We start from the raw sequence: 23,143 nt of genomic DNA on the forward strand, positions 1-23,143 counted from the left end.
GCTGAGGATGACCTCAGTGCAAGGCCCCCGCCCCCCCGCCGTCACCAGGCAAGCGTGGGTTTCTCGCTCTGCTCCATGCTGGTCTGTGACCTCCAGCCCACACTTCAGCTGCTGGGGCTGGATCTCCGGAAAGCCCACCTGCCCTGGGCAGAGGTGGCGGACAGGGTCCCCCGAGGTCCCCGCCAGGCATCGCTGGGGGAGGAGCCCACATGGAGAGTCTCCAGCAGCTCGGGCATGAATTCAAGGTCATGTGCATGTCCAGGTGTGGATCGTCCCCAAAACCAGTGCCAGTGATTGCAGAGGGTGGGGAGCAGAGCCCAGGGCCCCCAGCAGGGGCCACCTCCATGCCCTGGGGTCTGGGGTCTGGGGTGGAGGCCCAGAAATCACCAGGGAGCAGACAGTGAGCACTGCCAACTCTGTCAGAAGGGCAAGTGCCTCACGAGCCACCCCGGACTCCAATTCTCGTGGACCACCGACAACAAAGAGGCCCCTCCATACACAGGGCTTGTCGCCCGCCATCATACTGCTGTGCGGAGGCACAGGACCAGGACAGGGCTCTTCCCACCGTGCAGGCATGCTGAAACCTGTATCTTCCTCATTGGGTAAGAGTGGCCGGTGGTGATGGGTACCCTGGCCATGCTCCTGAGTCCCAGTGCTGTGTGCAGCACGCCACCAGCTGTCTGGTGTTTGTGGGAGCCCCTGACTGCATTAAGGAGGTTCCCTTGTGTTTTTAGAATGTGAATAGTCCTTGTCTCATCCTTTTTTAACATTTGGAATGGATGAAGTTTATCAAGAGCCTCTGCCTCTGTGGAGGCACCTGTATTTTTCTCCTCCCGTAAGTGCTGAGTTATGCCAGTCAACATTCTAAGGTTAAACTCAGCTGCTCAGGAGCTAAATACCCTCGGAGTCCCCACCCTACGAGGAGTCGGTAGGGCCTTCCTCCTGCACGCTGCAAGGCAGAAAATCACAGTGTCGCTGCTCAGCTGCCCCAGCTGGGTCCTGGCCACCTCAGGAGCATCATGGCCCAACTAGATACTGGGCGGGTCGGCCCGCTGGCTTGTGAGCACCCTGCACGCTTCCTGCAGGTGCTCCTCTCAGGGGCTGCCTGCCTAGTGCACTCCCAGCAGAGCCCCCCCCACCTCCTACTCCTTGCCACCTTCTGCATGGCCAGGGGCTCTTCCGAACTATAACCTCCCACTTCCCCCTCCCCCCGGGTCCATTCAGATGCTTACACAGTCTCTAGGCTTGTGATGGATAAGGGACTACAGCTCACTAGACCCAAACCCAAATGTGGCTGTCCCCTGCCGTCCTCCTGAGTGCTCCACGACAGGATAATTCTATGTTTCTCTGTAAGCCCTACGGACAATATTTTTAATGGGCTGAGTTTTTCAGACTACTCACAGGCTTGCACCTCCCTGCTCCTCTTTCACTCAGGATCTTCCGTCTAGGATCACTCTCCCTTCACCAGAAGGACGTCTTTAAAACTCCTCTTAGTGTGGGTCTGTGGGTGGCAAACTTCTCACAATTAGACAGGATATCTGCCACCAAGTTCTTGGCTGATCAGATTAAGGAGGTTCCTTTCTACCTCTAGTTTGCTAAAAGTTCTCTTAATCATGAATGGGTGTTGAACTATACAAATATTTTCTCTGCTTGTCAAGATCATATGGTTTATCTCTTCATTATTGTGGTGAATTACACTGATGGATTTTTTAAAATATACAAACCTGCATTCCTGAACCCAACCCAACTTGGTCGTAATATATTACCTCTCACTATTATTGAATCCAGCTTCCTCATACTTTGTTTAGGATTATTTGGGATTTTCAAGAGAGACACTGCTCTATAACCATCTTTCTCTCCTCTCTCCCTCCCCTCCTTCTTTTTTCTTTGAAATGTCCTTGTCAGGTTTTAGCATCAAGGTTATGCTGCCTCCTAAAACAAGACGGGACATGAGCCTCTCTGTTGTTGTTGTTCTGTGTAAGAGTTTATAACAGGCTGCTGTTCTTTCTTAAACACATCTAAACGTTCAACAGAGAAGTCATCTGCGCTTGGGATTTTCCTCTGATGACATGTTAAGCTGCAGGTGAGATTACATAAAGACGGGAACTATCAAGAGTCACATCAGCAAGATGGCAGCACAGGAGTTTTCTGGTGATCAGCCCCTTTTGGAAAAATCAGTTTGAACAAATATTCCCACAGGAGAAACCTTCACAAGAGCAAAGGAGTGCAGGTAAGGGTTATAGCACCCAGGTGGCAAAAGATGCTTTTACAGCACTGAGACAGACACGCTCCCCAGAGGAGGCGGTGGGGGGCCAGGTACATCTGAATGCCCCCAGAGACTCTAGCACTGGCCCGCAGTGAGCCCAGAGCCCAGACCTGACCCTGTAGACCTGGGCATCAGGCCGCCTGCCCAAGGACTCCAGCAGTGAGCCCCCTGGAATGCCACTGGAAGTCTCACCCAGGTTCCTGGACAGGCTGAGTGCCAGAGCCCATCTGTGCAGACCCGAACAGGTAGCAACTTCTTCAAATGTCCAGATGCCAACACAAGGCCACAGGGATCACAGGAAATCATGGAAACATGACACCTTAAAAGGAAGCCAAAAAAAAAAAAAAAAAAAAATGACAATGACTGACCCTAATGAAAGGGAGAGCCAGGAAGCGTCTAGACAGAATGCAGAATCATCTTCTCAAAGAAATCCAATAAACTACAAGAAAACACACATAAACAAATGAAATTTGGGAAACAATGTATGAACAACAGGAGAAAGAAATTCAGCAAAGAAATAGAAATCATTTTTCTAAAACTAGAAATCCTAACATTGAAGAATATCATGAGACAAACACTCTGCAGAAAGCTTCAGTGACAGAGGGGTCCAGCAGGAGAGGCAGCAGCGGGCCAGAGACACGTCCCTTGACTCTTCCAGCAAGGGCAGCAAACAGGAAAGGGAAGGAAAACACGTGAAGAAACCCAACCAGAGCTCCAGGAGAACTTCCAGAGAAGCGATGTGCATGTTTGTCCGGGACAAATGGAGGGAGGTCATTACCGCGAACCTGTCTTACAAGAAGTGCTGAAAGGAGATCTTCAGGTGGAGATGGACAGGTATGTGTTTAGTTAACACAAAACAGAGGAAAACACAGGACACACTGATGCTGGGAGGGATACAATCAAACAGAATACTCTAACGTGTGTTGATGTGCTCATCACTAACTCTAGCATAAAAGTAATAGAAGTATTAAAAATAACTGTCTGGGGGCGCCTGGCTGGCTCAGTTGGAAGAGCATGTGACTCTTGACCTCAGGATCATGAGTTCAAGACCCATGCTGGGTGTAGTTTACTAAAAAAAAAAACACCTAGCTACAATATTTGTTAACGAATACACAATATAAAAAGATACATATCGTGACATCAAAAGCATAAAAAAGGGTAAGGATAAAGAGTAGTAAGTTGTTCATGTGATTGAAGTTGTTGTTGTTGTCAAATTTAAAAATATGTTATGTTAAGGGATGCCTGGGGGGCTCAGCGGTTGAGTGTCTGCCTTCAGCTCAGGGCCTGATCCTGGGATCGAGTCCCCCATCAGGCTCTGCAGGGAGCCTGCTTCTCTCTCTGCCTATGTCTCTCTCTCTCTCTCTCTCCCTCTCCTGCTTCTCCCTCTGCCTACGTCTCTCTCTCTCTCTCTCTCTCTCTCACATGAATAAATAAATAAATCTTAAAAAAAAAAAGGGGGTGGGGAATGCCTGGGTGGCTTAGTGGTTGAGCGTATGCCTCTGGCTCGGGTCATGGTCCTAGGGTCTTGGGATCCGGTCCCACATCAGGCTTCCCACAGGGAGCCTGCTTCTTGCTCTGCCTTATGTCTCTGTCTCCGTGTGTCTCTCACGAATAAATAAATAAAATCTTTAAAAAAAAAAAGTTATGTTAGCCTTACGGGAACAGTAAAGCAAAACCCTAGAGCAGATACACAAAATATAAAGGAAACAGCATCAAAGAGTAACACAGTAGAAAACCACCACTTCACAGAGGAAAACAAGAATGGGGGAACAATTAATAAAATGGCATTAGTAATTCTCCTAATTACTTTAAATATAAATTGATTAAACTATTCAATCAAAATGCACAGTGTAGCTGAATGGATAAAAACCAAGACTCAACTACATGCTTTCTAAAAAGAGACCCATTTCAGGGCAGGGTGACTGGGTGATGGGCACTGAGGTGGGCACTTGACGGGATGAGCACTGGGTGTTATTCTATATATATTGGCAAATTGAACACCAATAAAAAATAAATTTACAAAAAAAATAAATAAAAAAATAAAAATGCCAAAAAAAAAAAAAAAAAAAAAATGCCAGAGTTGCACATTGCACCCATTAAACAAACAACAAAAACTTACTTCAGAAAAAAAAAAAAAAAAAAAAGAGAGACCCATTTCAGCTTTAAAGACACACATAGGCTCACATAGTGAATGGATAGAAAAGACATTCCAGGCCAGTGGAAAACAGAACACAGCAGGGATAGCTATGCTTACATTTTAAAAAAATGCACTTTAAGTCAAAAGCTGTAATAAGACAAAGAAGGTCCCTATATAATGATAAGGGGGTTAATTCACCAATACACTGAAGAGGTATTACAACTAAAAATGTATATACAGTGAGTGGTCCTGTTTTTTTGAAAAGAAACAAAATTGACAAACCTTTAGCCAGACTAAGAAGAAAAGAGAGACTCAAACATAATTGGGAATGAAAGAGGAGACATTACTACTGATACCACAGAAATGCAAAGGATTCTGAGAGATTACCCTGAGTATTTATGTGCCAACCGACTAGACAACCTGGAAGTAATGCACAAGTTCCTCGAAAATACAACCTACCACACTCTCACAAAGAAACAAAATGTGAACAGACCAGTAAGAAGGACATTAAACAGTCATTAAAACCTCTAATGCAGAGAAGCCCAGGCCAGATGGCTTCACTGATGAATTCTTCAAAACATTTAAAGAAGAATTAATGCCAATCCTTCTCAAGCTGTCCCAAAAACCTTGAGAGAACACTCCTAAACACATTTTACAAGGCCAGTATTACCCTGATATCAAAGCCAGATGAAAACACTACAAGAAAGGAAAGCTACAAGCTGGTATCCCAGATGACCATAGATGTGAAAATTCTTTTTTTTTTTTTTTAAATTTGTATTTATTTATGATAGTCACAGAGAGAGAGAGAGAAGCAGAGATACAGGCAGAGGGAGAAGCAGGCTCCATGCACCGGGAGCCCGACGTGGGATTCGATCCAGGGTCTCCCAGATCGCGCCCTGGGCCAAAGGCAGGCGCCAAACCGCTGCGCCACCCAGGGATCCCAGATGTGAAAATTCTTAATAAAATAATTAGCAAACCATACACCATGATCAAGTGTGAGGACACAAAGGATGCCAGGATTATTCAACATATACAAATCAATAAGCATGATACACTGCGTTAATAAAATGTAGGATAAAAATCATATGATTATCTCAATAGAGGCAGAAAAAGCATTTGGCAAAATACACCCTTTCAGGATAAAAAAGTCTCAATAAATAGGGTAGAGAAGGGACATACTTCAACTTAGTAGAGGCCATATGTGACAAGCCCATAGCTAATATCACCTCAATGGTGAAAGGGTGAAAGCTTATCCTCTAAGATCAGGAACAAGACAAAGATACTCAGTCTTCTTTCTTCCAATTTTACTGAACAATAACTGATATACATCACTGTATAAGGAAAGCATACAGCATGATGGCTTGATTTACATATATTGTGAAAGAACTACCACAGTAGGTTCAGCTAACATCCACCTTCTCATATAAATACAAAATAAAAATGAAAAGAAAGAAGAAACAAGGGAAATTTCTCGTGTTGAAGACTCTTAGGATTTATCCTGTGTGTCATAAGCAGTGTTCACTGTAGTTATCATGTCTTACATCACACCCTTAGTACTTACTTGCCTTCTAACTGGAAGTCTGTACCTCTTGATGGCCTTCCTCCAGTTCCCCCTCCTCCTAACCTCCACGTCTGGTAACCACAAGTCTGAGCTCTCTCTCAGAGTCTGGTCTTTTGTTTTAGATTCCACATGTAAGTGATGCCATATAGTATTTGTCTTTCTCTGATTTTACTTAGCATAATGCTTTCAAAGTCCATCCACGTTGTTGCAAACGGTAGAATTTCCTTTTTACTGTGGCACAATAAGTAATTTCCACTGTGCACATACACCACATCTTCTCTATCCATTCATCTACCCATGGACACTTGTCTCCATGTCTTGAACATTGTAAATAATGCTGCTGTTAATATGGGGATGCAGATATCTTTTTGGGTTTTTGTTTCCTTTGGATATATTCCCATAAATGGAATTGCTGAATCATATGCCAGCTCTATTTTTCGAATCGCTCTGGCTAGGACTTGCAGTAATGTGTTGAACAGAGATGGCAACAGTGGGGACCCTTCAAGAATACTCAACAGAGGAAAGATAATCTCTTCAGTAAGTGGTACTGGGGTAATTGGGTATTCATATGCCAAAGAATGAAACTGGATTCACATCTTACGCCACTCAAAAATATTAACATGAAATTGATTAAAGACTTAAATATAAGACCCGAAACCATGAAAGTCCTTGGAGAAAACAGTAGCAAAACTCCTTGATATGGGTAATGATTGTCTGGACAGGGCACCTATAGCACAGGCAACAAGATAAAATAAACAGTTTTACTATATGCAACTTAAAATCTCCTGCACTGCAAAAGAAATCATCAACAAAGTGAAAAGACTACCTACAGAATGGGAAAAAATATTTGCAAACCATCTCTACAATAAGAGATTAATACCCCCCCCCAAAAAAGAGATTAATACCCAAGAGACATAAAGAACTCGTACAACAGCAAAAAAAAAAAAAAAAAACAAATAACCCAATTAAAAAGTGGACAAAGGACCTCGATAAACATATCTCCTAAGACCTATGAAAGGCCAACAGGCACATGGAAAGGTGCATGACATCACTCATCAAGAGAAAAATGCAAATCAAAATCATGATGAGGAAAAAAAATAAAATCATGATGAGGGACACCTGGGTGGCTCAGTTGGTTAAGCTCTGGACTCTTGATTGGGTCAGGTTGTGATCTTAGGGTTGTGAGATGGAGAGCCATGTCTGGCTCTATGCTGGGCATAGAGCCTGCTTAAGAGTCTCTCTATCCTCCTAAAAAAAAAAAAAACAAAACAAAACAAAAAACAAAACAAAAAAAACAAAAAAAAACAAAAACAAACAAACAAAAAACAAAGAGGTACCTCCTTAGACCTGTCAGAATGGCAATCAAGAGACAGAACGTAAATGCTGGTGAGAATGTAGAGAAAAGGGACCCCTTGTGCACTGCTTTGTAAACTGGTACAGGCACTACAGAAAACAAATGTGGAGGATCCTCAAAAAATTAAAAATAAAATTATCAAATGACCCACCAGCCCCACTTCTGGGAATACATCCGAAGGAAACAAATTTTTTCCAAGCACAACTTTCGACAAATTCTACAGGTTTTGATATGTCACTCTGTCATATTTAATTGGTAATTAAAAATACCTTTTCATTTTCATTTATTTGACTCATGGGCATTACTTAATCTGCAAACATTGACAAATGTACTCATTTTTTCTCATTATGTTTTAACTCAATCCCACTTGGTCAGAGTGCGGTCTGCAGGATCTCAGTCCTTTGATGTCTGTGGAGATCTTTACAATTTGGCATGTGGCCAATGTTGATAACGCTCCCAGGAGCACGTGAGAAACTTGAGCACTCTGTGTCTGCTGGACACGGCATTCTGCATGTCACCTGTACCCAGTTCCTTGATCATGTCGTTCACATACCTGCCACCCTGACAATTTTTTTTTTTTGACAATTTCTATATACCACATTTCATCAACACTCATCAAGGATGTTAAACCTGACATCTTGAAATTGTGCAGTATCTTGATCCCCTTTCTCCAGGGCAATACAGAGTGATTTTAAAAAAGTTTAGTTCCTTCCTGCTGGCCCCAACTTATCAATTTCTTCCAGTAGCTTATTGTACTTGAAAATTTTGATGTGAGGCAGCTTTAGGGCACAGCCCTTAGACAAACCTGTCCACCCACCTTTCTTCCTTTAAAACCTCCTCCTTGGGATGCCTGGGTGGCTCACTGGTTGAGCATCCGCCTTTAGCTCAGTACGTGATCCCAGGGTCCTGGGATCCAGTCCCACATCAGGCTCCCTGCATGGAGCCTGCTTCTCCCTCTACCTATGTCTCTGCCTCTCTTTGTGTGTGTCTCTCATGAATAAATAAATAAAATCTAAAAAAAAAAAAAATCCAATAAATAAATCAAATCTCCTCCTGGATCCCGACTCCTGCTCTCAAAGAAATTCATTGCGAGTTTCTTTATAGGAGGGACGATCTGCAGGTGACACCTTCATTTTGTCTATAAAATGTTTCTGAAATATCCTTTATTTTTATAATTTTGGGATGTGATTCATATGCCAAAAAATTTACGCTCTTCATAAGTGTGTATTTCAGCAACTTTTAGTGTATTTGCCAGCTGGGCTGACATCGTCATTTAATTCCAACACATTCTTGTGGCCTCAAGCAAAACCCCGCCCTTAGTCAGGGCCACTCCCCACTTGTCCTCTGCTAGCCGCTGCACCTACTAATCTGCTTCTCCTCAAGGCCTCTATGGGTTGGCCCCATCCTGAACATTTCATAGAAACAGGATTGTAGCATATATGGCCTATCATGTATGGCTTCCTTCACTCAGCACAAGGTTTTTGAGGTTCATCTGTGTCGTAGTGTTGTTAGAGCTTCGTTTCTTTTTATGGCCAAATAATATTCCAAGTATGGGGATCCCTGGGTGGCTCAGCAATTTAGTGCCTGCCTTCGGCCCACATCAAGTCCCACATCGGGCTCCCTGCATGGAGCCTGCTTCTCCCTCTGCCTGTGTCTCTGCCTCTCATGAATAATAAAATCTTTAAAAAATAATAATAATATTCCAAGTATGGATGGAGAGATTATATTTGGCTTACCCATTCATCTGCTGATAGATACTAGGTTGTTTCCGCTTTTTGGCTAATATAAATAAGGCCACAATGACCATTTGTGCACAAGTTTATGTGTGGACATGTGCTTTCAATTTCCTTGGGTGAATACACTACACCTAAGAGTGGAAATGCAGGATTCAATGGTAAGTGTCTCAAATATTCCTGAATAACAGTGTTCCCGAGCACTCAGATAGGAATTGAGAATTTCCTTCTCTCAACGCCTTCTCTCACTAGCCTGGGCTTCTGAGTCCTGGTGGTTGTGGAGAAGTCGGCGGTGCTTCTGCTGCTGTCCTTCTCTGGCTGCTTTCAGAATGAGCCTTGCCTTTAACACTGGGTGGGTGTTCAGGCATGATTTTATTTTTATATCTACTTGGGATCTGTTCTGTTTCTGGAATCCCTTAGATGTCACCTTTCTTCTTTCCTTCTAGGATTCCAGACACAGTCCTTGTTCCCATTTCCATCTACAGGAGAACAGCCCCTCCCAGGTTACTCCCAGCCCTGGAGGGTAGATAGAGGCATGAGATGCAGAGACGTCATCCCCCTCTCAGGGGCTGCTCTCCCCGCCTGCCATCGCCACTCACCCAGCCCGGTGACCCCGAATGGCAATGGCATGGAGAGGTGCGGCTGCTGGGGAATAGCAACTTTGAATCCTTTCTGGAGAAAGCACTGAGTGGCTAGTCCAAGTCAGTGAGCACAGTTTTGTGGCAGGTACCTCCCAGACCCCACTAACGTCACTGCCAGAACATGGCAGATGGGGAGGCCAGCCGGCGCCAGGCACAGGCCACACAAAACCACCTCTGGGACTTCTGTTTGGAGCGATCTTTCTTTTTAAAATTTCCCATGACAGGTGTACATCTCTAGGTGTGCCTTTCCCTAGGGACCCCCAGGACTCTAACTATAGGGTGGGAAAAGGCATGTGTCACTCGAGGTCTGCTCGTGGGAGCTGCTGCACACTGGCATGGGCTCACACAGCATCAGGGGTGCTTGCATCCGAGAGGGCACACCACATCCAGCACTCGGGTCCTGTTGCTGGGACTGGAAGACACAACCATAACCTTCTCATCAGCACGGCGGACTCCCCAGCACCCACCAGGAATGAGGCCGGCCTTGGGGAACCATCCCCTCTGGGGAAATGACACAAAGCTCTGTGGTCATAAATACATTTTATTTCATTAGAAATGCATAATTAACAGTGTTGAGAGCATTTCCCCCTAGAAAAGTAGGTAAGCAATATTTCCGTCAAAATCGTTAGTTGTCTTTTGCAAATACCTATTTTCATTACACTGAACAGAGCACACAGCAAAAGGCTTCTGCTACTCCACTTTTTTTTTCAATTTTCTTTTTTTGTTATAAACACCATAGCAAATTAAAAAAAGCTGTTTGAACAGAGAAAAATACCAGTTCTTGATTTTCCGCATGTACTTAATGCAATCCACACTATGCTTCCCCGCTCTTTCTCTGGACGTCAACAGTGGGACTCAAGGGTCTTCTGGTGGGGACGGTGGTTGTTATTGTCACCTTCTATTCATTGGGACTCTCCCCCGCGGTGAGGCTCTCAGACGCACTTGAACAGAACATGTGCGGTCACCTCCGTGCAAAGCCGTGGGGCCAGGGCGCGTGTGGAACAGGGTGGTTGGCTGGAGCCAGCACTGAGCACGGCAGCAGCGGCTGTCTTAGGTCCTGTTGTGGGTGGGCAGCCCGTCCTGCCTACTGGATCTGGATGGCTCCATGCTCAAGCTGCATTTCAGGCTGCAGGGTGGGCTGCAGGGTCTCAGCCGTCTGCAAAAGGAGAGAGACGAGGGCTTTCTATAAAAGTACCTACTAGTGCAAGTCCAGGCTGCTCACGGCTCATAAAACACCAAAGGCTTTCGTGCCTGGAAGAAACCTACAGAGCGGAGCTGGGAGGGGCCAAGAGCCCTAGGCTCACCCCTGCTTTGGGAGAGGACTCTCAGGGGCCATGATCCTTCTGTTCAGAACTTCAGTTTGTCCACGCCTCCGCCACCCACCCTTCCTCACAGTGTCTGCAGCTCAGAGTCTCACCCCTGCTCACCCCTGGGGGATGCCTTCCAAGTGGCTGCACCATCCTATTTACCATTATGCCTTCTTATAAAATGTGTTCCACTGTTCCAAAAAAACCCGAGGGGCAGTTACCTTTTTCTCTTTAATGAAAGAAGTTCTAATCAACGAGTTACAGACAAAAGAATTTTAAATGTATTTTTACAGTTTTAAAAGAAAGGGAAAAATTCTATTTAGAATAAGTCACCAACCATCCACGACCAGAATAGACCCTCAAACAGAGATTAACTGGGGGGTTTTCTTTAGGATCCCCCAAGCTGCCCTGGAAGGAAACCTGCTTGGGGGGGCCAGGCGGGAGGACATGAGGGAAGAAGGGGCAGAAACCCAGAGCTGTAGGGCCGTGGCGGCAGCACACACTACGGCATAAGGCTCTACTTCAGAGACATGGTACCCAGGATTGCACATGGGGCTTCATAGAGCAGGGAGGAGTACTGCTGTTTCAGGGCCTACTATGTGTGCCACCTGCGCAGCCTGCAGAGCCCTGGGCGTGACCAGTAGGGGTTAGTTTAGGAGAGAGGATGAACCTGGGACACAGACAGCGGATGTTCCCTACAGATTTCCAGGGAGGTCAAGTGGAGTGAGCAGGGAGTGGCTGCAGCGGAGGGAGCAGGGGGTTACAGGCTGGGTAGAGAGCCCCTCCCCATGAACAACCAGGAAAGCAGCTTTGGACTCAGGCAAGCAGAAGGTGGCACACAGATGAGGTGGGCGCCTGCATCCTGGCCTCCTACTGAGGAGCAGCCCATCCTCTACAAAGCCAGACTCCCCCTATGGTCCCTGGGGCTCCTGGGAGGTTCTCGTCAGCCAGACCCGCCCTTCTCCAGAAATGACTTTAGGAACGTGACGCTGTCTGACCAGCAGACTGAAAGTGAACCCAATGAGAGTGGGGGGCCTGCATGCTGACAGAGACAGACGTGCCTCCGTCTATAGGAGGCACCGGCGGGGATGAGATGGGAGGTGCAGGTCCTAGGGACACGCGCTATGGGCCACACTGGGGGCCGCCCTGCTGCTCTATGGCCGGCTGTTTGGAGTCCAGGCCAATGGGGTGTCCTCCACGGAAAGCACCCCTGTGGACGCAGATATTCTCTGGCCTGTTCCCATACACGCTCCAATAAGCAGGTCCCACAAACGTGCCAGGCAGGAAGAGACAAGGAATGCAGACAAGAAGCCAAGGTGGCAAGGGGTTAACATGGACACAGCCTTCCTCAATTCCAAAGTCTGTAGAATGATCACGAACTCACAGTCCAGTAACCACCACACAGCACCCCAGGTATGAACATCCACTGTATGAACCATCTGTGCCTGCCAGGCAGCAGGGAAGAAAACCACCTCAGCGCACTGACCCCACTTATGACGTGGGCATCAGATGCCAGCTACCCCGCGTGAGGAGAGCTGGGCCTGCAGGGGCCCTTAATTCCAGGACAGGCTATGCTCAAACCATACCAGATGAGGCAGCCAAAGAGATTTCCCCTGCCCCCTGGTACTGCTGGCTCCAGTGGACTTCAGGGTGGAGTGGGCCTCTGTGGTCACTGCTGCACAAAAGCCACATAGGAGATGGACCCACACGTGCCCAGGCTGCAGTGGCCATTCACGTGGGAGTGGCCAAAGGAGTCTTGGGGGGACAGAGGGGCAACGCCTCACTATGAATGAGGAGATTAAGAAGCTCACACAGCTGGTCACCTGGTCCCAGGGTCACCTGGGGCACTCTCTTTGGCTACTCCAAGCTCAATCCTCAGCAGCCACCTCATGAGCAAGCAAAGGAGACTTTCCTTTCCTCCCAGCAGCGTGTGAGCCGAGAAAGGGGAGAGGCACTGCATGGAAATTTGGGGCTTCCATTCTGAGCATCACAAGCCAGTGGCATGGAGATACATGTGGCTCCCTGGTGCCGGGATGCAGAGGGGAGAGGGGTGGGCAGGAGCCACCAGCCTGGGTTAGAGCAGACGACAGCCCCTGCATCAGACCCCGGTCTCAGCAGGAAGGCCAGCGACTTATAGCAGCAGCCACAAGGTCTGAGAACACAGGCAACAGGCACCTCTATCGCTCCCACCACCTACAGCCTGAGCTTTGTACCAAGGAAGACCCCCCACTCTCTCAGGACTCATCCTAGCTTACTCTCAGAGACAGGCCCAGCTATTCTATAATCAACCTATGAGATGGAGAGTACACTGTCCCCTAAGGCGGCTTCTAGGAGGCTCTTCGCACTAGCATGGGGGGCCCAGGAGAGGGCATGCTGCTCGCTTGGCCAGGCACACCCATTAAGGGGCCACTCCAGACGCGTCGTATCACAGAAGCAGCTCCTTATCTGACATTTCAAGAGGGGTTCAAACAGTGAGTGGATGCCAAGTGTCCCCATACTGTGGGAAAGCACGGTGGACAGGCAACGGGGACAAGACTCACAGTCCAGCAAAACCAGATGACAAGGGCTTTAGGGGCAAGGGCTCATGGGGCAGCCAGTGCTCACCAGTCAGGTGGTGTGCTGAGGAAGCACACATGGAATGGAGGGGAAACTGCACCCCATGCACGAGCAGCCCCCAGCAAGGCCCTGTGGCTACCAGGCGGGAGGCTGGAAACCAGGCCTGAAAGGGCCCTCAGGACCAAGGGAGGTACCCCGGCCGCCCAGGGCTCTCCTGCACCTCCTCCACTTAGGGCAAGGACCCATGAGCTGCCCCTGGGAAAAGGATCAAGGCCGAGAGCTGGGGCGGGTGGGGGCCGGGGCTACACAGGCAGAGCCCGTGGTCTGTAGGAGTGCTGACCCCTGGGATGGGCCCTGCTGTTCTCAGAGGAGCAATGAGGCCTCCGGTGAACGGGGACCCTCACGTTCTGCAGTTCCCAAGAGCTGGTTCTGAGGACATGGGTCGACATACCTTAATTCTTGCCTCTGAATTGAGATAAGACATGACCCAGAATATCTCTAGAATTGGCCTAACACTGGTATCTGGACGGGGATCTAACTCCTCACCGCAGGCTTTACAAAACATGAGGACTTCCATGCCTTCCAATGATAATTTACTGTCCTTGTGGGAGAACACGAGAAGGAAAAACACCCAGGCTGTGTTCACACCTGCAAAAGCTGCAGGACCTGTCCACAGACAGGGCGTCCATTTCCAGAAAGAGGACCCACCTGAGCCGCAGTGGTGTGGTCAGTCACCGGTGCCAGCTGGACATACTGGACCTGGATGTCACTACCCTGGAGAGGCGAGCCGTCCACCCCAGCAGCAGCAGGGTCGGAAGAGGCCACGGCTATCAGCTGGGCCCCCTGCAGCACCTGGAGACACAAAGCAGACCACCATTGGCACAGACAGCAGAGGGTGGGGCGGGGGCTACTCTGTGGTGGACACGTGAACCAAGGGAGATCACCCAGGACCACTTTCCACACCGTGGGGTCCACCTGTCTCACGAGTCACTTTGGAACTGCATCTGATCGGTAAGGGTACGCGCGTGAAGGTGTACACGTATGAATGCGCACGTGTGACCAAGCTGTTTTGGGACATCCACAGATGTCAGATTCACAGATACACCTCCCTCCAACACAGACACCGTGGACAGAATGACAGCTTTTCACGCCTCTTAGGAAAAAGACCAACCAGCTCAAGCTTTCAAAGAGTAAGCTCAGAGACGGCCGAGAGGCGTCCAAGAAGGCTGGCAAGGAGACAGTGGGATGTGGGATGGAGAGGCTGAAGCACAGACACCCTTCTGGAAATCACTATTTGAGGTTCATTGGAGAGACCCCAAGGGCAGCCTGGAGGTGGTATCACATCCCAACTCATGCACGAGACACATTCACTGGCTCTTCTGGGGAGCCCCTGGAGCGCTTAACAGCCCGGGAGATGGGGAAGCTCCCTGACAGTGGACGAACACAGTTAGGAAGCAAAGCAGAAATATGTGCAAGTTAGGGGACAGGGAGAGCTCAGGGTGAGGAGCTGCCGTCAGGAAGGCGGACACTCTGGTGGCTACAGGGGAACCACCAGGGGACGGGAGAGACCGAGTCCCTGGGGGACTCCACCATGGACTGTCCCTAAAGGATGGGGCAGAAGAGGACCCCGGAGACAGGCTCTGGATGACCTCACCACTCACGAGGCATCCCCACCTGGTGCTCCAATAGCCGGGCAGGTGGGTGGACACCCTGCTGCCCCGCAGGCCAGATAGGGAGGTGGGATTGAAGGCATTCGAGGCCACGAACTGTGGCGGTTTATACTTCGGGCTGCATCCACCGCCCACCTCCAGATTCTTGTTGTTGGTCCATAGCAGGACAACGATGAGCATGCTTCCTGACCAGCCCAACCACTGCCTGCCCCCACAAAGCAAAGAGGGTGGGGGTACTCTGAGGGAGAAGGGGCTGTCCACTTCGGCAAAGGCGGGCCTGGGTACAAATCAACTGTGTATAAAAGAGTCTATAGTTTTAAAAGAGCATTAAGGTCTTCCATGAGCAAAAGTTCTATTTCTCTAAATATGAACGTTTCGGTGGAAAAAAAAAATACCCAGTAAATTCAAGTATTAGAATAGAAGAAAGTTATTAACTACTTTTCCTTTTGTGTCTTCAGAAACCATGTATAGACAGTTGCACATTCTAATACCAGCTAGCTGTGCTAGGAAGGCTAGCACCCCTGGACACGTGCACAACCCTGGGCTAGTGGGCGGGCCCAGCCTCACACAGGCACCTGGAAAGGCAGAGAATCTTTCCTAGCTTCGGAGGAACGGAGATGCAATGTGAGAGGAGCCCTCTGGGCAACTGCTGGCTTGGAGGATGGAGGACGGGAAGGTCTGGAGGCTGGGGAAGCCAGGAAATGACCCTCCCCTGGGGCCTCCGGGTGGTGACACCCCTGTGACACCCTAACTTCAGCCGCGGGAGGCCCAAGCTGGACGTGGACCTCCTGACCATGGAGCATGAGCGGGTGGCCACCAGTCCCTGCAGCCACAGGATACGCACATAGCATGCTTGCCTTTCCTCAGCTGCCACCTTCCAAGGAGCTGGCTTCTCGCTCCCCAAGGGCTAACCCAACAATAACAGCTCCTTTTCCATCATGAGCCATTTCTACCAATGAGTGTTTGAAAGAGAGGTTTGAAAAAACTAGAGAAAACTGAAGTCTCCTGTATTACTCACATTTTCTTTTCCCCAAGACCTACTCTCCACCAACTTCTCGTGGTCATAAAATAAGACCCAGTCTGGCCCAGTTCTGTAGCTAGGCTTCTGCAGCCACAAGGCAGCCCCCACACGGCCCACGGGACGGCAGCCTCGGGCAGGGGCTGCCCCTGCTCCTCCCAGATGGGCAGCCTCTCAGCTGGGGAGGGATCACGTGCGGCACGCTCCCACTAGGTGAGGTTTGGGGTGCAGGGCAGAGCTTGCACAGCGGCAGGAACTCTGCTCCATAGCAGCAAGGAAAGATCAGGACAGGGGAAAGATAGAAAGGAAGGGGGTTCTCAAAAACCACACATTAATCTGCCTTTTGGTGGCTGAAGGAGGGAAAGGAGGGGCTGAACTGTCACTGGTACCCCGTGGTGAACCTCACTTGGCACAGTTTTGCTAGATCTTGGATTCAATGTAAAAACTATGCAATGTCTTGAAACACGGGAGCAAAACGTTAGGCAATACAGTCACGGTTCTGTCACCACCACGTGTCGTGCAAGATCCCTTAATACGCTGATTTCAGGTCAAATTATCAACCATCTTTAATGAAAGCCATGCCTCCATGAAACGGTTTTCTGAGAAGGCTCTGCCTTCCTCTGGTTTGGGCTGTGAGCCACAACCCCCGTGACATGGGGCATTTCACGGTGTCCTGGGGGTGAGCCGCTTCCTGTCAGAACCTACTAGTGACAAGACTTTTCACACGGTCTCCAGAATTGATTAAATCCTGAGGATGAGAACGCCCAAAAGCTCAGAATCTCAACAAGCTACATTATGATAACAAAAGCAGGCACATTACCAGCCTGGCTGGCAAACAAAAATAAAAACGGGAAAATGTTTTCACCTGAGATTTCATCCCAACACACCTCCTCCCCATCTCCGCACTGGTTTGCTTTTGGCAATGGAAAGGAGTCAAAAAGTCAGTGAGCGCACAGGACTGGCGGGAAAGGCCTTCCAGCCACCTTGTCAGTGCCCGTGCCCGTCCTTGCACCCCAGACCCCACAGAGGAAACCCTCCCACGGGGCCCTCCCAGCGAGAAGCCGGGAGCATGACCAGAAGGTGACACCGTTCTTCAGGTGGGAACAGTGAGAGCCCTGAAGGGAGTCAGGCTTCTTGATGGGAGGCATGGTTTCCCCTTCAGTGGACGGAAAGCCTATTCAGACTAGACCCAGGCTGAGGCTGGTTGCAGCACAGGGAGCAGGGCCGGCTGTGGAGAGAGCTCAGCAGCCGAGACATAGGTCTCACAGTGTCTTCTGTGACCTCCCGTGGCCCCGGCCTTGCCTGGCTTGCAAGCTTCCTCCTGTGGCTGCCCTCAGCTCCCCCGAAGGGCACATCCCCCCATCGCAGACACCTCTAGACACCCACTGGCAGTGACACCCTGACAGGGGCCTCGTGCTGCAGAGAGACAGCACTTCACAAATAGCAATTTGGGATGCTTTTCAGGTAGTCCTCAAAATTTGGAAAGCTCTTTTAAGATGAGATTTTGTTAAAGCTCAGTTGTGGAAGAAGAAAGAGAGATGAAGCTGGCACTATTTCCCACTGAGCATCCTGCCCAGGGTCTCAGGCTCCCTGCCACTGAAGCTCCTCATTGGCAGAGCACCCTGTTCATCTCCCTTTTTTTTTTCTCTTCTTTTTCATTTTTACTTATTTCACATGTGTTAGTCTTGTAAAACACAGCTGACACCTTTCTCTGCCCACGTCCGCAGGAGGAGACACGGTCTCTTACCCTGATCCACAAAACAACATTAATAGCCTGCCTGAGGAGGCCTCCGGATGCGCACTGAACCTACACACAGCAGAGCCCGTTCTCACTCCGCTAAAGGGATGACACATGAAGGAGGAGTTCTAGAAGGTCAGACCAAGGGACAGCCGAGTAACAGGTCACTGGTTTCTCAGCGATTGGTATGTACTTACTAAGAGCAGGTGGTAAAGATGTGGCACTGCTCTGTGTTTAGAAGAACCTACAAGAGCTCAAGTATAGAGGGCACAGCAGCCACCACTGACAGGCACCCCTGTGGGGTGAGGAGGAAAATCCACTCACTATCAGGCTTGTGGGGCAGTTTCTATTTTAGCCAGTGTCATCTGACAATAAAAGAATAAACCTTGTTACCTGGGTGGAGCTCGGCGCAGGATGACCTGGAAGCCCCAGCAGGACCCCTCCTTTCAAGCCCGCAGTCAGGGCACAGAAAGGTGTCAGTGGCTGGCGCATAGCAGGCAGTGACTGGGGCATAAAGAGAGACATAGGCTAAGAGGTGAGGACCCAGTGGGTGTCACCCCAGGGGGCCTCAGGGAGGCTCTATAGCCTGAGCCACTCATAAGGCAGCCCGGAGGGAGTGGACATTCCAGGTATAGCTGTGCCTCCGCTCCAGCAATTATGTCCTTGAGGCAGCTGTGTTTTACGAGGCTAACACATGTGAAATAAGTAAAAATGAAAACAACACTACAAAAATCAATCCCACCAGAATCTGATTTACTGCCTATGGTTTGAAAGCACCTCAAAGCTCTAAGCAGCCTCTTGAAATACATAGTAGGCTGGACACAATGTGTAGATTTGGACTTCATTTTAAACTAGTGAAGAATAAAACCAATTTACATCAAATCTGAAACGTAGAGCAGCAAAAAATGAGGTCACATGCTTTTGTGACATGGATCAGTATGTGCCCCGAGAAGAGCCCACTGAAAGTGCACAACCCATCCTTGATCTGCTGGGAGAACAGGAGGCCAGCACCCCACCTACCCCCTCCTGCTCTAGAATGAGCAAGAAGTCTCCAATGAGGAGTTTCCGGCTCCTTCCCACTCATTTGGGGTTTGCAACCTTTTCAAACAGGCTCTGGAATGTAGAAAAATCTAACAGGAATGCAGTGGGCTCCCAGGTCAGCAGCCAGGAGCATCACCTCCAGGCTTCCAGCAGCCAGCAGCCTGTGGCTGACCTCAGGATGTGCCCCCCAGGCCCCCCAGAGGGCATGCATCTGAAGCAGCCCACTAAGCAAATCCTAGATCTAAAAGCACTGGTTTTTTAAGTGCACACATCTGGTTTCCCTCGATATACTGCCAATTTTGAAACTCTGTTTGATACCCAACTGAAATAATGCAAAACTGGTGCAAAGCCTAAAATAAACGCAAGAAGTCCAAGGACTTTCCTGTAATGTTTAGATGTAAAATTTTGAATCCAACCAAGAATCTGCTCAGATGGAAAAAAACTGAAGCAAAACAAAAAAACCAAACCCAGACTCTCCTATCATCACAAGATAATTTCAACGCAGTTTAATTACGTGTGTGTGGCCAGGAACAAAGATGAGACACGAACCTCGAAGGTGTCCTGGAACAGCGTGATCACTCGTTCCTGACATCACCTTTTGCACCCAGCCTATTAAGGGAACACCATCAATGAAGCCAATCTTCTCAAATCTAGATGTTACTTCATGAGCAGCTTCCTCGTGACAAAAGCATGAGGCGTTGAGAGAGGGAAGCCCGTCCCAGGGATGCCCCAAATCACCACTGGCCAGGAGCTCCACCAGCCCCCAAATCTTCTTCATATATTTGCACAGCAAATGCCAAGAACGAATTATCATTCTTAAGCTTTTAAACCGTCTGATGGGAAGAGCCACGTGTTTCCCAGGTTCTACTGCAAATCCTTTCATAAGGCAAGTCACTCATGAGCACATGGTCAGAAATGAGCACATAAGGCCACTCCTCTGGGGTCGTTCCTCAGAGGCGCAGGGAACTGCCCCAGAGCCACCGTCCAGATCCGCTCACAGAGAGATGCTGTGTGGCAAGCAGCAGTAACTGCAGTTTCTGCTGTCTGCTCTGGAGCTCATCCCAGCATCAGGGCACAAACCTCAAACACAATCTGGGGGAAAAGCAAACAAAACCTAAAAAAATACAATAAAGCAGAAGCGGAAGTCTGGAGATACTTGGTATTCATCTCCCATCATTCCAGATAAGGCAGCATTCCTGGGAACAAATCTTAACCATGTGCTTTAAGACCTTCCAGTAGATTGGGGTGGGGTTAATAATTCAGCCAAAGTCAAATCCGAAGACCTTCAGTTTTTCCCAGGAGTTCCAGGCCCCTGGCTTCCAGAAGGGGCACAAGGGGTGGGTGGGGAGCAAGTGACAAAGAACAGGAGGAAAATGAAAGCTCTGTGTCAGCAACGTGTGCTAGTGGGTCACCACCACTTGGGGAAGGGAGGGGTGGCAGGGGGCACCCAGCCTGCCAACCTGCACCCTCCAGGACTATGAGGAGCTGGAGGGCCAGCCACAGAAGTGCATGATGCTTCGGCACCCCATCCCATGGCTCTGGTCATTGCTCTAATTCAGAAAACTTACTGTTGCAGAACAAGAAAGCTTCTCGTGTTTGCTGTGTAGGGTCAAAGAAAGAACTTCTGCAAGGGGCAAGGACATCTTTCCTAGAGTTCACCTCAGTAGGAAGTACTCGTAAGGTCTGTGCTCTAGGGACCACAGATGCCAGCCTACTTCCTCCCAGCGTGAGGGGAAGCCAGGAAATGTGAATGGCTGATCAGGCTGTAAAACACACACGGGTCTGCTGTTCATGTGGCCAGATATTCACAGTGAGCTGCTGGCTAACAGCGTCTGCGTGTTCCCCACACTGGGTGCTGTGTCCTCAATCCGTGCACTGTTCCTATTCTACCCTGAGAAGAAAGGTTCAGAAATGGATTTCTATACTGAGCAAGATTAATCACACACCAGAGAAGGCCTAGCGAGGGATGACTTCCTTGCCTCTGGGATTAGTTCCAGAGGTGACTCTTGGCCCTACAGCCGAGGCTCAAAGTACACCCTGACGTACAAAAAACCGCCCCTTCCTATTCCACAATCTAAGGACAGCCAGAGCAACAGGGAGATAGGGGGTGGGTGCAGGCATCTCCCCAAGGCCCCTCCTTCACCAAGCACCTGTCACCTCAGAGCACCTTGCTCCCTGGTGCAGAGCTCGGGGCTCACCACACATCTCCGTGGCACATGGGTCTGAGGAGGGGAGCTGTGCCTCCAACTGCATCCCCCTAAAGAAATGTCCACATCCTAACCCCTAGTACCTATATATGTGGAACCAGGGTCTGGGAGGATGAGATTAAGTTAAGCAGAAGTCACACAGGAGATGAGCCTAATCCAATGGCAACTGTCTACCTAAGAAGACAGACATCTGGACAAGACATGGGAAGGCAGGTGCCACGTGACCACAGAGTGGAGGGACGCCACCACAGCCCAGGGTTGCCTGGAGAGGCAGCCAAGATGCCCCCCAGAACCTCCAGAAGGAATGCAGCTCCAAGAACCCTGATTTTGGACCTCTGGCTTCCCCACTGTGAGAGAACACATTTCTGTTGAAGCCAAGCAGTGGTGGTCACAGATTTTGGGATGATAACTCAGGAAAAGACAATCCTCTTTCAGACTCTCAGGTGGTTTGCCTTAACCCCACGCTGAGGGCCACCTGGTCAGTTTTCTAGTTGACTGAGCTCAGGCCTTTGGCTTCCAGAGAACATCCTGACAGCTCCTCCCCTCCCCCTCATCATGATTGGCTGCTCATACACAGGTCCTCCGGGTGGGCTCTAAGGGCAGCCTTCTCCTTATCCCCAACAGCAGGGATGTGTGCTCCCTGGATACCTGACAGGTGTGGGGCTGAGTCTGGCTGGGTCCAGGCAGGCCTCAAGCATAGCCAGCGCACAAAAGATACCGCTGGGCGAAGCTCATGGGGAAGAACGTAGTCAGGGCCAGGCCGGGGAGAAGAGCAGCTGGACCCTGGCAGAAACCTGAAGACTGCACATCGCCTAAAGACCATCAAGAGAAAGCTGCCAAAACTGAGACAAAACAAGCGACGTTCTCTTAAAAAGCCAAATTCCCATTTTCTGTTAAGAACTGGCCTCTTATGGACCAACTTCTAATTAGTCTGCAGGAGAAAGGGAGCCTCCTCTCAACTGCTGATGGCATGCTCCTCACCCGAATCAGCACAGGGTACATGGTGACTGGACCCAACTCCCCGCTGGGGCTGTGCTGTCCCAGGACCTGCCTGTGTGTGGCAGTGTCTGAAAATCCATGGTGAGGGAGTAAGATACAGTAGGGTTACTGTCTACACAAAAGCTGTCTGGGACAAGAAGCCAAAAATGCTTCCAGGCCCAAACTCCCTTCCTGTGCCCATAGGAGAAATCGGTCACAGCAGCCCAATTCTTTCCAAGAAGAGACTGAGTGCTAGGAGTTGAATGTCTGTGTACCCCCCCAAATCCCTGTGTGGAACCCCAAACCTCCAGTGTGACAGTCTGGAAATGAGGTCAGGAGGGTGAAAGCCTGGGATGTGACCAGCACCCTTCCAGGAGTGGGACACACATGGTGTCTGTGCATGGGAACCAGGGAAGGCCGTGTGAGTACATCCCCAGGAAGGGGGTCCTCATCAGAAGCCCTCATGTCAACACCTGACATCAGGCCAACAGCCTCCAGGACCGTGAGAAATCAGGGGCTGCTGTGTAAACTGCCCCATTTGCAGTCACCATTTTGGTGGTGAGAGCTGCTGGCATGCAGAGGCAGAGGACACACACACCCTTCCTCCCAGTGACATGGGTAAGACATCCTTATAAGATGGGAGTTTCAGGAACCCTCCAATCACCATCCAATCACCACAAGGGCTGGCTTGGCAAGAGGGTGGCCGAGGCATTAATAAGTTCAGAGACAACCGGACAGATGGCGGTGAGAAAACACCCACCAATGGACCCACAGGCACCTTGGATACATCAGTCTTGGGCTCAGACCCACTGTCACTCATTTTCTAGGATGTTCCAGTGGAATGGACCTCTGAGACACGCTGTGCACTCATGGATGGTCCTCAGAGACCTAGTCGATTTAAGTTCAATTTTGGAAAAACCCTTCTAGTGAGGCCCT

General features: G+C 49.3%; 1 protein-coding gene across 6 annotated transcripts in view; it reads right to left on the minus strand.

The window, feature by feature from the left end:
* Positions 1–10,215: 10,215 nt before the first annotated feature.
* Positions 10,216–23,143, minus strand: part of BANP (BTG3 associated nuclear protein) — a 105,420-nt gene continuing 92,492 nt past the window's right edge. For all 6 annotated transcript variants that reach the window (XM_026004967.2, XM_026004966.2, XM_026004965.2 and 3 more), the window contains 2 exons: positions 14,264–14,407; positions 10,216–10,848 (listed from right to left, as the gene is read on the minus strand). In XM_026004967.2, the coding sequence (XP_025860752.1) occupies positions 10,777–10,848; positions 14,264–14,407 (216 nt within the window). In that variant the 3' untranslated portion in view covers positions 10,216–10,776. The remainder of the gene's footprint in view (positions 10,849–14,263; positions 14,408–23,143) is intronic.

Source organism: Vulpes vulpes, chromosome 12, assembly GCF_048418805.1.
Source record: "Vulpes vulpes isolate BD-2025 chromosome 12, VulVul3, whole genome shotgun sequence".
Classification (NCBI taxonomy): domain Eukaryota; kingdom Metazoa; phylum Chordata; class Mammalia; order Carnivora; family Canidae; genus Vulpes; species Vulpes vulpes.